Source organism: Pteropus medius, unplaced genomic scaffold, assembly GCF_902729225.1.
Source record: "Pteropus medius unplaced genomic scaffold, Ma_sr-lr_union100, whole genome shotgun sequence".
Classification (NCBI taxonomy): Eukaryota; Metazoa; Chordata; class Mammalia; order Chiroptera; family Pteropodidae; genus Pteropus; species Pteropus medius.
The window spans coordinates 13,509,147-13,524,535 of record NW_024352787.1 but is presented as its reverse complement, the minus strand read 5'-3'; the positions used below and the strand labels follow the sequence as shown (position 1 = coordinate 13,524,535).

The window sequence follows — 15,389 nt, the reverse complement described above, 5'->3', positions numbered from 1 at the left end:
ATCATTCTTCTTGCTAGTTTGTAACTACTGCTTCATTTTCCTCCTTCAAGTATTCTCATTTCAGGAAAAGGTACCACTTTCAGAGTCATTCCAACTAGATACTGGGAATCATTCTAGACTCTTTCTGTCAAGTCCGAATTAATTTAGTCACCAAGTACCAACTTCTGCTAATCCTGAATATTTTGAGAAACCATCCCTTTTCCCACTTCCATAGCTGGGCCCATTTCTTTTCTCTGCATCATGGCATAGTTTCTTCACTGAGCTCCATTCCTTTGTTCTTACTTGTCACTCTCCCATCTTTAACTCAATGCTCTGCCACCACAGTGACTTAGGCTCATCTGATTGTTATATTCTCTACTTAAAATGCTCCAATTGCGCCTGCCCACTGCATACAGTATGTGTCAAACGGTCCTTCAGGACACAGGACACATGTTTTCACGCCAACAACTGGATGTCTCCCCATTTAGACTCTAGTGATAACATTGTACTTTTCTACAACTGGCATTTCCTACTCACTTTCTGAGGCGCAGCTCAGGTGGCCTCTCCAGCCTTGTGAATCCTCAGATAAGCTAAGAGACCCTCATCCTTTCTAGTGCCCTGACCACATTATAACATTTATCATGTTTTACCACATTGCTTTGTATGCATATTTAAATCTCTCATTAAATTTTAAGTTCCAAGAGGACAAGAACCATGTCTAAGTGTTTCTGTGGCCTCCACCACTTTAGACAGGCTTTGGAACATGGTGAGTAGTCAAGGAATTGAACTGAAAGGAGATACTGTATCATAAGCAGATTATATGAGTTGAACATATAATTCAATTTAAATTGCATATGGATTATTGTAAAAAGTATACATCATGAATAAAAGCTATCTGAAGTATGAACTTAATCTAAAATCTTCAATCTGCCATATTTGGAGATAAATTTCTTATTCCAGGTGGTAATTTGCTGAGAAAAACTGATTTTTACATATTTATATTCTGCATGTTTCCTAGAAGGATTTGAGATAGTGAGGAAATAAGCCAAGGTGGTTTGAGCTCAAGCTCAATATAAGATCTTTTGGTAACAGCTATGTAAATACATTTGTTTCTTCTCTATAAAACATTCAATAATGGTAATTCATGAAGCTGATAATTTCATGAACTGGCTTTTTGGCTTTTAAGACTATATATATACTTATATATATATAATCTTCAATATATGTTATATTTATATATATATAAAACCTTCAAAAGAGCAGTAAAAGAAGTCTAAAAAATTCCTATGTTTATAAAATAATCACTTTAATTAAGCAAAGATGCTCCTTGTTAGAGTATACTAGCAAGTTTTTAAATTGTTTTAAATGAAACCAAAATTTTCACAATGTTTTAAAAGAGTTAAAGTTGAAATGGTGAGAAAAATCAATTTAATCTAGAGGATGGAACAGAACAAACAGCATCTTAGAAAAGTATAAATGGCAGCTATTTCACTCATGCCTGTTTGTCACTTAGTGTATAAACACCAGAATATCACTGTTTAGTCACTGATGAAGCATTAAAATACTGGTTCAATTGAATAGGGAAATATGCAAACAAAATCATATGGTAGTATCAAAATACTGAACTAGAGCATTTTCACATCTGGCTCTACTTCTTGCTATTAAAAGTATGGTTGTGGGGCAGGAGCATCAACATCACGGGGGTGCTTGTGAGAAATGCAGACTCTCAGGCTCCACTACAGACCTACAGAACCAGAGTATGCATTTTTAACAACATCCGCTGATGAAATGGAGGCATATTTGAGAATCAATGGTTTTGGTGGCCTATGAAATTCTCCCATGTAAAGTTCAAATCAAAAAATAGAGAATCTTCTTAGTTAAAGCCTACATGTAAGAGTAAAACTAAGGATTAATTTTACAGCTCTCTTCTGTGTGAATCTGGAACAGGAGTTAAATTCTAATTTAGTTTAATTCCAACACCAAATTATTATCTTATACAAACATACACACACACACACACACACACACACACACACACACACACACGCAAAGTTCTATCTTTCCAATAATTATTTGGACTCATACTGGTTGGAAAGCATGAGAGATCACATAGTTTAGTGTCCTTTATTTTACAGAATCATAACCATTCTAGATAATGAGATGTGAGATTATTTGGAAGCCCATCAAAAATTCACAAACTCCTTTTAGTCACTTATTCCACTATTTAATTCTACAAAGAAAATTTTCCACTCATAAACTAAATTCTTAAGTTTTCTATATTAATTCCATTTCTTACTCTTCCATTATTAGAGAGAACAATCAGCAATCTGATTCTTTATAGCTCCTAGTTTTGCAAACTCAAGGATAATTCTGGAGGACCTGGATCAAACTGAACAAAACTTGGAATGTGTGGTCCTAAAACAAGACCCCCAAAGTCACAAAATGTAATCCCTGTTCCTGGAGAACATGATATAAACGAATGGTACTAGAAACACAGCAGCTTTTAAAAATATCTCAGTGTATGATAAGACACCTAAATATTTTTAAATATTTGTAGAAGTATAGAAGACTTAGTATAATGCAGTATACTGCCCTCTTTATAAAAATGGCCTTTTAAAGAAAACCTCGTTTTAAAAAGAATGGGTCTACGATTTAATGTTTTCTTCTCTAGGACATCAATCTGAAAACTATAAAATGTTGAATTTGACCAAAAAAAAGTTGAAGTAAATTACAAAAGTTGACTTAGTTTTCACATTTGGAACATGGCAGCTGGGGTTCTTTCCCAAATGACCACACAGCAGTGGATAAGCATAATCTGTGATGACGGAAGCAGAACATTTAGGTCAAACTGCAGGGCAAAACTTGAACAGCAAGTTCACACTAAGAGAGGGTGTTCTAGAAATACACCCAAAACCAAAGGCTAGAGATTTTCAAAATCCTTACAATGAACAAAAAATCTCCCCACTTTGAAAGCCAAGTAAAATGTTACTTTTAAAATATGTATAATGTAAGTTATATATTTGATATAGTTACTATTACTGGCTAGTGAGAGAGGCAATCCACCCTGGGCCCTGTACCTCCCTGCATATTCCAGCTGGAAATACAAAGAATGCAAGGTCCTAACTTCTCTTCACCTGGGCCATTTCTCAGGGTTATGTTTATAGCTAATAACCTTGAGGGATGAGATAATGTCTTCCCCCAGACGAATGGCAGGCCTGCTTACACCTTATTCTAATAGCAGTGGACCTCCCAAGTTCAGTACAAACATCTTCTTCCCCTATAACACAGCCCATTATGCATGCAGGAATCCATGACGGGGTGACGGTAGCTTGTGGAGAGGTTAAATCCAAGACCCTGCACCGTTTTTCACACTGACACTAAAAAACCATTTCTATTGAGTTTTATCTCACCGGATCCAGGTTCTTAAACAGCAGGATGTCTTTGCAAGCCTCTTGTAATCGGTTCCTTTGATCATCAGTTTTTGGATGTATAATCTAAAAGGACACCAAATTAACAAACAATTAGTCTACTCTTCTTACTCATAAGAGATAAAATTTCCTAGTAGGATGTCAGAAGGAAGAACTCTGAGTGCTGAGGTTCACTTTAGGTGACTAGACACTTATAAGCCCACTAAGTAGGGGAAAGTAACACAATTTGTCCCAGGGAGGGAGTGCACATTGATCAATACAGAACTTAAGCATTTTTTCAAAAGAGTGTTCCCCCTACATTATTAGCAAGTTCACTTTGTAAAGGTCTGTGACTGGCCAATAACTAAAGATGCCCATACAAAAGGACAACAGGTGACATCAGCTATGTTGAACATTTAGACGGCCTTTATTCTATTTAATATTCTTTATAATATTATTGCTCTTTACCACTGAGTTTAATACTCTTTCAGGATGTATCTCTTTCCTTTACTCTTGATAAAGTCTCTAGAAGACAGCTAATTCTTACATGCATAGTGCATTAGATGTTGAATACATTTTTATGCATAATGTATGTAACTACCTCCACAGGGAGTAACTTTCCAAAGGGGGGAAACAATCGTGGCCTGCCACACCAAGAGTCTAGACCTGAGGAAAAATGAATAGTCCTGGTGTGCTCACTTTAGCTCAAAGAAAACCAGTGTCCTATATTCTTATGAAACTTTCATTCCAGGAGGATGAAGACCAACAGAATGCTTTCTGTAACTGTGGCCTGCCAACTCCCCGGAGTCCTTTTTGACTAGCAGAAGGCTCAACTGACTTGGACCAAATGGTCTATTCTTTTATGAACATCAGCAGTTTATAACTATAAAATAAGTTGGACAGACAAGAAACAGTCCTAAAGGCAGCAGGCATTGAGCTGATCTCCTGGAGACATATACACCACCTATTCCTATTCTAATGTTCACTCAAAGAGTGACCATGGGAGATGATGAGCTGGCACCTCACCTCTTCAATCAGCCAGCCCCGCCACCAGAGCAACCAGAATCAGGGAGTGGTGAGTTTCGTGCCCAGGAATATATCAGAACTCACAACGGGAAATGAAAATTAGCAATTCAAACCCATCTTGGATATCTCACAATTAATGAAAATCACAGGCTCAAGAAGAATCGAGGAAATTTATAGTGTATGTGTATTATTTACGTGTATGCTATTTATGTACTACACAAAAATCTATTAGCCAGTTTGAAGAAAGTCATTGAAATTTTTCTATAAGGGTAAGGTAAATGCAAACTTTTTTTTCACTATCTAATTAATATTCATCTCAAAATAGATTCTAAGATGACACATGAACAGAAAAAATAGATTCTGGTGCCTACAAATTCATTGTAGACAAGAAACTTCTACAATTTGGGTATTAACTAAATCATGCACCAAAATTCACTTCTCCCTACTTCAAGTAAGGAAGGCTAACATAATAAAACAAAACAAAAAGTTATTTTTTACTTCATGAAATTCATCTAGGGCTTCAAGCAATAACAATCATGAGTGTTTGCCTGCTGAGAAGCTCTATCCTCAGAGAGAAAAGGTTTGGAATATCATTTCACCATTGTTGAAATAACTTTCTTGGCTCAAGATGGAGCTGCTGTGGTGCCAGAAGGGCATATCGAAATTTGGGTAACTCTTGTGTACCTGTAAATGATCTGCTTCATTAGAAATGCAGTATATCCAGTCAGCCAATCCCCAGAAGCTAAGCCAACTCTGAGCTCTACGGTAATTTCCTTGTTCCTTATTTATTTTTCTCCCTCACCCTGGTGCTGGGCATCTCCATCGTATGAGAGTGAAATGGGAGTTCCTTGAAGATCTTCTGGTCATATAAAGGCTCCTGATCTTGCTATTATTGAATTTTACATACATTTCAGGGAGCTTAATGATGTAATGATTTAGGGATGCAGTATCTGCTTTTCCATATAAAAGTCAATCTTATAAAGTATTTTTCATAGCTACAGAAATAGATTTTTGTTTATATTGTTAAAGCCAATAGAAAAAGGGGGACTTTGCAAAGTACGTACTCAAAAAAAAAAAAGGGTAAATTATTACTTCCATTTCCAGGCACAGTAATCTCTAGTTTACTTTTTACTAAATAAATAATAGAAGAACAGAGCTAAAGAACACAGCTTACAAACTGCTTCAAAACAAACTGGACACATTTCTACAAAAATATTAGGACCTCCAAGAAGTCAGTTTCTGAGCAAAGTATTAAGACTCAAAGATTTAAAAAAATAACTGCGGTACTGACACTTTAAATGTAATTTTACTGTGATTTTTGTTTGTTTCACAGTAAGCTTCTGCTTTTATAAATTAGTAGGAGCAGAAGGCTCTTCCAATATTTTTCTTTACTAGAAATACTAAGAAAAATAAATTATCACTATGAAAAAGATGGCTAAGAACATTTTTCATCACCAGGCTGTATTTTGCAAAAGAAATAAAACCACGACTGCAGTGAGTTTTTATGTTCATCTTTCCTTTTAGCCAAAGTAATTCTATAGAACTTGAAATAGAAGCTATCAGAGATTAGACTAAGAAAAGAAATGGTGAAAATAATTCCATATCTCCTGTTAACCTATATGCCTGTTAACATCCTTTCAATTATTATTTTCCTTATTCAACACCAGATAATTTAAAATTAACTTATTCAGTAAATTACATACCCTGGACTCTGCATCATCTTCTTCTTCATCAGGATTATAAGCTTCTGCACATACTATAAAAATAAAAATGGACATTTTAAAGACTCTTTTATCAAGAAACATACTACAATAAATATATCTTTAAAAATGAATAAACAAAAAGAGTACCATGCCAAAAAAATAAATAAATTCACCTTATCCAGGACAAGCAATCTACCCCCAAAGCTGGTTTCTTATTCCAATATATACAGAATTTACTAAAATACAGGGCTGCACTTTTAGACATTGATAATTGCTTTTTGCTTTCTCTTATTCAGAGAAACATAGCTTAACCTCTTTCACCTTCACTTCCAAGCCCCAGAAATGCATAAGATCTAAAAATTCCCTAAAAGAACAGACACCAAAAAAGTCTTAAGTCTGCTATAAAATGATTAATTTAATCATATAGTTAGGAGTAACTTTCATAAATTATCTATAACCCAATCTTCCAGGAGCAAATACTGCCATTAACATTTTGCATATTCCTTTCCAGTCTTTATTCTGAATTGAGTTCATACTGCATATGCAATTTTAAAACCTGCTTTTTTCATTTAACACTGTAAGAATTTCACATGCCATTTAAAACATTTTATAAATATTATTTTAAGGACTGCTGATTATTTAGCATAAGTTATAGTTAACTACTCCCCTAATACTAGACACTTAGCTGGCTTCTATTAAAACAACTCTGCAATAAACATCTTCATGCAGAAATATGCTGTAAGAATTATTCCCAAATGTTATTTTGGGGGGCTAAAAGATAGGATAATTTTTAAGACATACTTATCACCAAGTTTCTTTCCAGAGAGACTGTACCCATCCACTGCTACAAAGAAGCCTCCTCTAAACTGCACAACAGAGTTGGATTTTATTGTTTAAAATCTTTGCCAATTTAGATGGGAAAAGTATTTAAATTTTTAAAAATTATTATTGAATTGGAATAATTTTCAAGCATTTATAAGCTGACTAAATTTCCTTCTTTGTCCTCATGTATGAAGAATTTATTGATTTGGTTTCTTTCTGAATTATATTAATATGTTTCTTAACACCCCTCTGTCATATTTTTCACAATCATTTTATCCAGTTTGCTTTTTAACTACAAAGCTTTTACAGATTACGTATGTTTATTTTTAACATAGTGACATCAAGGAAGAAAACTCCCCAATATGATTTAAACTCAAATGTTAAACATCACTAAAATACCACTGGGTTTTGAGCTTTAAAATTCCTTCTTTATTTGAAAATCTAAAGATGTGTTACTTCTCTTTTGTTTCACTTTTTTAAAAGTAGATCTTAAATTTACCCTTTATCCCATATGGACTTTATTCTACCACATATGTAGAAATTTAAAGAAGAGAGGATGGTTGAAGGGTTGGAAAATGTCTAAGAGCCTTAGGATGGAATGAAGAATATTATCATCATTAGTATTACTAACACCATTATTCTTATAAAACCTGACATTAGCTTTCTTTTCTCCAGGCATTTTTCTATGTACCTAAGCCAGCGAGTGATTCTTAACCAGGGCCAAATCTGCCCCCTAGAAGACATCTGCCAATGTCAGGAGACATTCTGATGATCACGACTACTGGGGCTTAGAGAGAAGCTTCCGGGAGAGGCCAAAGATGCTGCTAAACATCCTACGATGCTCTCCCACCCAACAAAGAATCAGTACCTGGCATGAGGACATCTACTTCTAAATAGTGCTGAGGTTGAGAAACCCTGACCTAGAGGATATTTTCTCATTCGCTCTCACGACAACCCTAAGATAGGTGTTATATCATCATTTGACATAGAGAGTGAATTCACCAGCATGATGCCTGGACTTCAGCCTTTTGTCTCAGAAATCTAACAGAAGGGGACCTGTGTCTCAGGGGTAGGCTCCCATTAAAAAACCTCAGTGATGCATATCTCTAGGATGCCAATTTAGTAACTAACTTTCTGAATCAAGCGGGGAATCAGCATGACCAGCCAGCTTTCTCCCTGCAGGAAGACCACAGAAAAAGCCAAATCATAATTTAAAGGTTGTTTGGTGAGAAGGAGATGGAAGGAAGAGTTTGTCAAATAAAATGAATGGTTAATGGCATCAGTCTGGGACAGTCTGAAGCATCCACATACACAATACAGATGGTCCTGCTAATGTGGCCCAGACACTTTGTGTTGGCTGCAACTCTCTTAAAGCATTGACATCTACTTCTAAAGCTGGGCTCTGTAACTTTCTGTTTCTGTGAATGACTAATCTCACAGGACTGCTACAAAATTTGCAAGGCTCAGTGCAAAATGAAAATACAGGCTCCATTTTCAAAAGTTAAGAATTTCAAGGGGGCAACAGCAGAACATTAAACCAAACTCAAGGCCTTTGTGAGTATGCGACCCATGAAGTCAGCCCTACTTATAGGATCAATATCTTCAATGAGGTAATATAGTAGGTAAGATATTTGCTTTTTTAAGGCAGGGGTCGCCAACCCCCAGGTCGCAGACCCTACTGGTCTGTTATCTGTTAGTAACCAGGCTACAAACCAGAAGGCAAGCAAGCAAAGCTTCATCTGTATTTGCAGCACTCCCCAGCACTAGCATCACCATCCCAGCTCCACCTCGGATCATCGGGCATTAGATTTTCATAGAAGCACTGGTCCCTGGTACCAAAAAGGTTGGAGACTGCTGCTTTAAGGTAACTTGTTATATATATCCTCTGACCTAGTAGCATTGACCTTAAATTTTAATTCACAGAGGAAAATCTTAACCCTGTACTTTCTAAGTTTTAAGTCCCTGAACTCTGACTAAAAATCATGAGGAGTAAGAGTCTATTATTTTTCTAAATAACTTACCAATTATCCCAGTATGATTTATTATTCAATACTCTCTTGATCTGTGAAATCTATTTTATCACATCTCTGTTTTTTGGTTATGGACTATCCATTTCATTGAACTATTTATTCAAAAGATTTAGTTTTTAGCATTTATGAACAACTGTTTTACTATGTTAAAATTCATTTACCACCTTCTATAGCCAAATCAAAAAACTTGCACTGAGTACCCTGCCATGGTGCCTCAGACCTCTTTATCTTCACTTACACTGTTTCCTCTGATTGGAACTTCCTTCACATCCTCCTTTTCCAGCCATCTCTTTTCTCCAACCCCAACTAAAAAGTCAGCTCAAGAGTCACATGTTGAAACTTTCACCTACATGGAGCCAATTTAGGAAACCCCACATCTGTGTTCCCTTTCTACTGTCCCAATATTGTGGGCTGAGATCATTATCATTACCATGCTTTACCAAAAACATTACAATCTTTTCATACCTCCAGGATCTGACTTCGAGGACTTGAAGCCCTTCAAGGACTGACTCTGTGCTCTTGTTCATCTCTGTTATTTCCCTGGCACTGACTAGGCATGTTGCCTGGCTCAACACACCTTTTTCTGAATGAATGACTGACTGATGAACAAACGAGCTTCCAAGGGCTTTGAAGGCAGAGCTGATGTCTTTTTTTAAATAACTCCCAATAGTTTACCTGTATTATAGAATCTCAAACAAACACAAGCAGGATGAATGAATGAATAAAAAGTTGCTTTTTGTTAAAACGCCCTACACCATCTGCCCAAGAAACTGGAACAGAGAGGATAGTGAAAATAAGGACCTTTTGTCTTGTTCACCAAGGGGCCTGGCATACACACTAGGAGCTCAATAAATATCTGTACGATGAATGAATGGATGAAAGGTTCTACGGTTGGATGAACCCTCAAATTAAAGTCTCAAGATAATGAGCTGCCTCATACTATTTCTGAAATGTATTTGCCCCATCCCTCCTGGGCAATCTGAAATTAAGCTTGAAACGATATGCTCCGTTCTTTGCTTGGCAATTACACAGTAGTGAAGGACAGAGCCTTACTGTTTAAGTGAACCCTATATTGAGGTTTATGTTGTGCATATATGTATTTGAATGATACATTAGTCATGTAGAATGGTCCAAGAATTTAAGTAGATTCTCACTGTGCAAACAGTGTAATTTACACTGGTATATCCAGACACATGTCACAGTTTGTAGGACAGAACAGGAAAGTGAAATCTATACTGACTTTGCATCTTCTGGGGTTTGCCCTCAATTTCTTCTTGTAATTCTATAGATAGATAGATAGATAGATAGGCAGACAGACAGAGAGATAGACTGACCAACCTACATGGGGTAATAAAGGTTCTTTTTCTCCTCCTGACATTGAATATGTATTATCTTTTCCAACACCACTTCAACTCTCTGACATCAACTAGGTGTCCAACAATTCAATTCCGAGACCACCCACGCAAAATTAGCTAGAGCCCAAAGTTAAAGGACTCGGTCCACAAGACAATCACAATTTCCGGGCTACCTATACTCTGACCACCCAGCGATAAATTGGAGGTTCCTACTATCTCCTTTTTCAATTCGATAATTCACGAGAATAACTCACAGAACTCAGGAAAGTGTTTTCCTTACTCTTATTGGTCTATTATAAAGGATACAACTCAAGAACAGCCAAAAGAAGGGAAGCATAGATATGGGGAAGCAGAGAGCCTCTATGCCCTCTCTGGTTTGCCACCCTCCAAAACCTTGATGTGTTCACCAATCTAGAAGCTCTCTGAACCCTGTCACTTAGGGAAGGGGTCCCCAACCCCCGGGCCACAAACCAGTACTGGTCCGTGGCCTGTTAGGTACCGGGCCACACAGCAGGAGGTGAGCGGTGGACCAGTGAGCAAAGCTTCATCTGTATTTGCAGCCGCTCCCCAGCGTTGGCATCACCACATCGGCTCCACCTCAGATCATCAGGTATTAGATTCTCATAGGAGCACCAGTCCTTGGAGCCAAAAAGGCTAGGAACCTTTTAGGGGGTTTTATGGAGGTTTCATCACATAGGCGCGACTGATTAAATAACTGGCCATTTGTGATTAACTCAATCTCTAGCCCCTTTCTCCTCGTCCGAGGTTGGACCAAAAGTTCCAAGCTTCTAATCAAAATTTGGTCTTTCTGGCAACCAGCCCCTGTTCTGCAGCTATCTAGAAGCTCCTTACCATGCATAACCTTGTTAGCGTGCCAAAGAAACTTTATCACTCACGAGATTCCAAGGGTTTTAGAAGCTCTGTGCCAGCCACCCAAGACAAAGACCAAGTATCCTTCTTATACCACACCAACTCCCAGGGTCTTTCACAAAGTGCCCACTATACTTTGTTGGTAATGTATAAAAAATCAGTACAGTCAAAACAACTCTGCACTGGGTAAGTTTACATAACCCAAGTTAGCTTTAACGAAGCTAACAAAATATAAAGGAACCAGACTGAACTCCACGAGCCACTAGGCCTCAGCACCTGGCACAGAGTAGACCCTCAATAAATATTTGTCAAAATAGAATAAAAGGCAAAATGTGGCCTGTACAGAGACACTGCATGGTTTAAAGGCCATTAGACAAGAAAAAAATTGACTTCTATAAACTATATAAAATTTACTTTTCCAGTGTTCTCAATATACTAAGATTTTAGCATACTTAAGTTATAACCAGCTTAAAATAAAGGTATTATAAAAGCACAGATATATTAGATAATATAGTTCTGATTTAATATGGTTAAACAGCTTATTGAAGTGGAAATGCCTTCCTACAAAGGGAAAAAATTTACCCTGTACGAATATTTAAAATGTGAGAGATGATACAGAGTAAAAGAATGTTGCAGAGCATAATTTTATCATTACATATTGTAAATAGTATAGAACTTTTTGTTTATATATTTTATATTACTTTAAATATTATATATAACTACATACTGTATATGAACCATTTGTTTTCTAGGCAATCATAGCCTAGAAAGCAAGGTAGAAATAGACTAATCAGCAATAAATTAGTGCCATGATGAAAGTATGTACAAAGCACTGTAGGAGCACAGAACAGAAAGGAGTGACCAGCTGCTTAGAGGACAGAAGGATTCACAGGACAAGAGAACTCCCTAAATAGTTAATGAAAAACAGGAAGAAGTTTACTGAGACAAGAGGTAATGTTTTGTTTACTGCTGTATTCTTAACACTTAAAACAGTGTCACAGAGCAAATGTTAACAAAAATGTTTGAAGGAATGAATAGTTATGTTAAGTAAGGAGAAAAGTATTATCTTTTTTTGATCTTTAGACTTATGGATAATGCATCTGTCAGGATAGGCTGGCTTAAACTATCGTAACAAGCATCCCCAATCTTAGTGACTTAAAAAATAGAAGTTTACTTCTTGTTCACACTATGTCCATCTCAGGACAGGTGGTACTCTGCTCTATGTGGTCTTTACAAATGCTGCAGGCTAATGGAGCTGCCAACTAGTTCCCAAGACTGTGGCAAACTGCCCATTAGCTCCTCAAGGGGTTAAGACATGGCACCCCAAAACATGGCACGTTGGCATACTGACTATCTTAAGCAAAGGAGTCTGGGAAACCTGCAGAAGCAGGAAGATCACTCTGACTTCCCCCTACCTTGAGAGCAGGAGATCAATCTCCCATACCAGGAGGAAGGGAGACATCCTTATCACTAGAGACAGGGAATCTTGGGCTGAGAAGGATTCCATAAACCAACCTTATTACTTCTTCATTACTGACTTTCCCTCCCTCTCTCCCTCTTTCCTTCCTTCTTTCCTTCCTTCCTTTCTTGTCTAAAAAGTATAAAAGCTTCCTGCTTTGATCACTTCTTTGGGTCCTCATTTTCTTGTGAAGGCTCCCAAAGACATGTAAAAATTCAATAAAATGTGTATGCTTTTCTCCTGTTACTTTTTTTCCCCAGCTTTATTGAAATATAATAGACAGTTGCATGTATTTACATTGTACAATTCAATTTTTTTCAATTATAGTTGATATGCAATAATATATTAGTCTCAGTTGTACAACATAGTGATTAGAGATCTATAGAACTCAGAAAGTGATCACCCCACTAAATCTAGTACTCCTCTCCCTTTTACATATTTATTACAACATTAACTATTTTCCTTATGCTACGCTTTGTATCTCCATGTCTATTTTGTAACTATCCATTTGTACGTCTTAATCTCTTTGCCCCTTTTCACTGTTCCCTCAACCCCCCTCCTATTTAGTAGCCCTTAAAATATTCTCTTTATTTGAGTTTGTTGTTGTTGTTTATTTTTTTATATTCCACATGTAAATGAAATCATGTGGTATTTGTCTTTCTCTATCTGACCCATTTCATTCAGCACAATAATCTCTAGGTCCATCAAGGCAATAACTTTTTCTATCTCCTTCCTTTTGGTCTGTCTTGTGTCTTTTAATATGAAATGAGTCTCTTATAGGCAGCATATGTAGGGGTCTTGTTTCCTTATCCATTCAGCCCCTCTGTCTTTTGGTTGAAGCACTTAATTCTTTTCCATTTGAGGTAATTGTTGATAGAAATGTAGTTGTTACCATTCTTTATTCCTGTTTTTGATACATGTTTTTTCTTCTTTAAGAAATCCCTCCAACACTTCCTATAATACTGGCTTGGCGTTGATAAATTCCTCTAGATTATTTTTGTCTGGGAAACTCTTTATCTGTTCTTCAACTATAAATGACAGCTTTGCTTAATAAAGTATTCTTGGTTGTAGATCCTGGGTTTTCATCATGCTGAATATTTTGTGCCAAGCCCTTCTGTCCTGCATAGTTTCTTTTGAGAAATCAGCTGCCAGTCTTATGGATGCTCCCTTGTAGGTAACTAACTGCTTTTCTCTTGCTGCTTTTAAGATTCTTTCTTTGTCTTTAACCTTTGGCATTTTAATTGATGTGGGCCTCTTTGAGTTCCTCTTTCTTGGGACTCTGTGAGCTTCCTGGGGTTTGATGTCTATTTCCTTCACCAGGTAAGGGAAGTTTTCCATCATTGTTTCTTCAAATAGCTAACATCTTGTTTTCCTTCAGGTACCCTTATGACATGGATAATTTACCTTTACTAGTGTCCCATATGCTCCTTAAATTATAATTATAGTCTTGGCTTCTTTTTTCTTGCCATTTTGATTGAGTGTCTTTGGCTTCTCCATCCTCTATATCGGTGTTTCAATCCTCTTCTTTATTCACTCTGTTGATTCCCTCTAATATATTCTTCATCTCAGATAATGTGTTCTTTATTTCTGATTGGGTCCCTTTTGTAATTTCTATTTCCATTTTTATGTTTTTTATCTCTTTGTTAAAGTTCTTATAAATGCATCTACACTTCCCCTAAGTTCACTGACTATATTTATAAGCAGTGTTTTGAACTCTGCCTCTGTTACACTGCTTGATTTCATTATTCCTGGATCTCTGTTCTGTTCTTTCATATGGTTTCTGCTTCTTTGTCTTCCCATTTTGGCTGCCTTTCTGTGCCTGTTTCTATGTCTTAAGCAAAGCTCCTAGGTCTCCCAGTCTTATTAATGTGGCTAGGTGTCTGATAGCACAGTCCTGAGAGTTCAACTGCAATCCAATGTTAGCCCAATCCTGCGCCCCTCTGGGGCTACCTGTTAAGATTCAGCAAGCAATCCACAGTTGCTGAGCTTATAATCACCTCAAAAAACAACATCAGAAATCGAGGCCAACTGCCACTAGCTTGGCACTGCTCAGCAAGGAGTACCTGACTCACCAAAGACACACCTAGACGTGGCCTGGGTGGGGCTATGAATTGGGGGAGATGGAGTTTAAGAGAATCCTCTGGAAAGAGCGACCTCTGTCATCCAGTTTGATGATGTCTCAGTTGCATCCGTACACTGGGAGTGGGGAGGGCTCAACAGAGTAACAATGGATACAGCCCAGCACTTCCACCCAAGAGAGAACCTCACCTCTGGCCCTTGCTCCAACTCAGTGTCCTCCTGTAAGTCTCTGGTGCCCCCTGAGTAGCCAACCTGGAGCTGATGCTCAGAGTAAGCAGGTCTGTCACTGCGAAAGTCTGCTCGCAGACATGGCCCCCTGTATGAGGTGTCTACAGCTGCCAACTGTTGCTGCCTGTAGCCTCTGTACCACTCAGCTGCTCGGGACCGGGCAGCCTTGCGTCTTCACCCCTACCTTCTACTGTTGCAGGATGATTAATTATTTTTCTCCCTAGTTGTAGTGCTTCTGTTCATCTAAATCCCAGGTGTCTTTCTTTGTTATTTGCTCCTTATTTCTATCATAACTTTGATTTGGTCGCAAGAGGGATGAACAGAGCCTTTATCATCTATGCCGTTCTTTCCTGTCCCCCCGTTACTCTTATGTCAGTTTAATACTTAGGCCCAGCCAGAGACCCAAAGAGGGTACAGGAGAATTTTTCCTC

The 15,389-nt window shown here is 37.4% G+C and overlaps 1 protein-coding gene across 1 annotated transcript in view; it reads right to left on the bottom strand.

Moving 5' to 3' along the window:
* PRKAR2B (protein kinase cAMP-dependent type II regulatory subunit beta) overlaps positions 1-15,389 on the bottom strand; it is an 83,684-nt gene that overhangs the window by 25,705 nt on the left and 42,590 nt on the right. Inside the window, exons 3-4 of the mRNA XM_039848985.1 lie at positions 6,116-6,168; positions 3,390-3,473 (exon numbers count right to left, since the gene is read on the bottom strand). Of these exons, the coding sequence (XP_039704919.1) occupies positions 3,390-3,473; positions 6,116-6,168 (137 nt within the window). The remainder of the gene's footprint in view (positions 1-3,389; positions 3,474-6,115; positions 6,169-15,389) is intronic.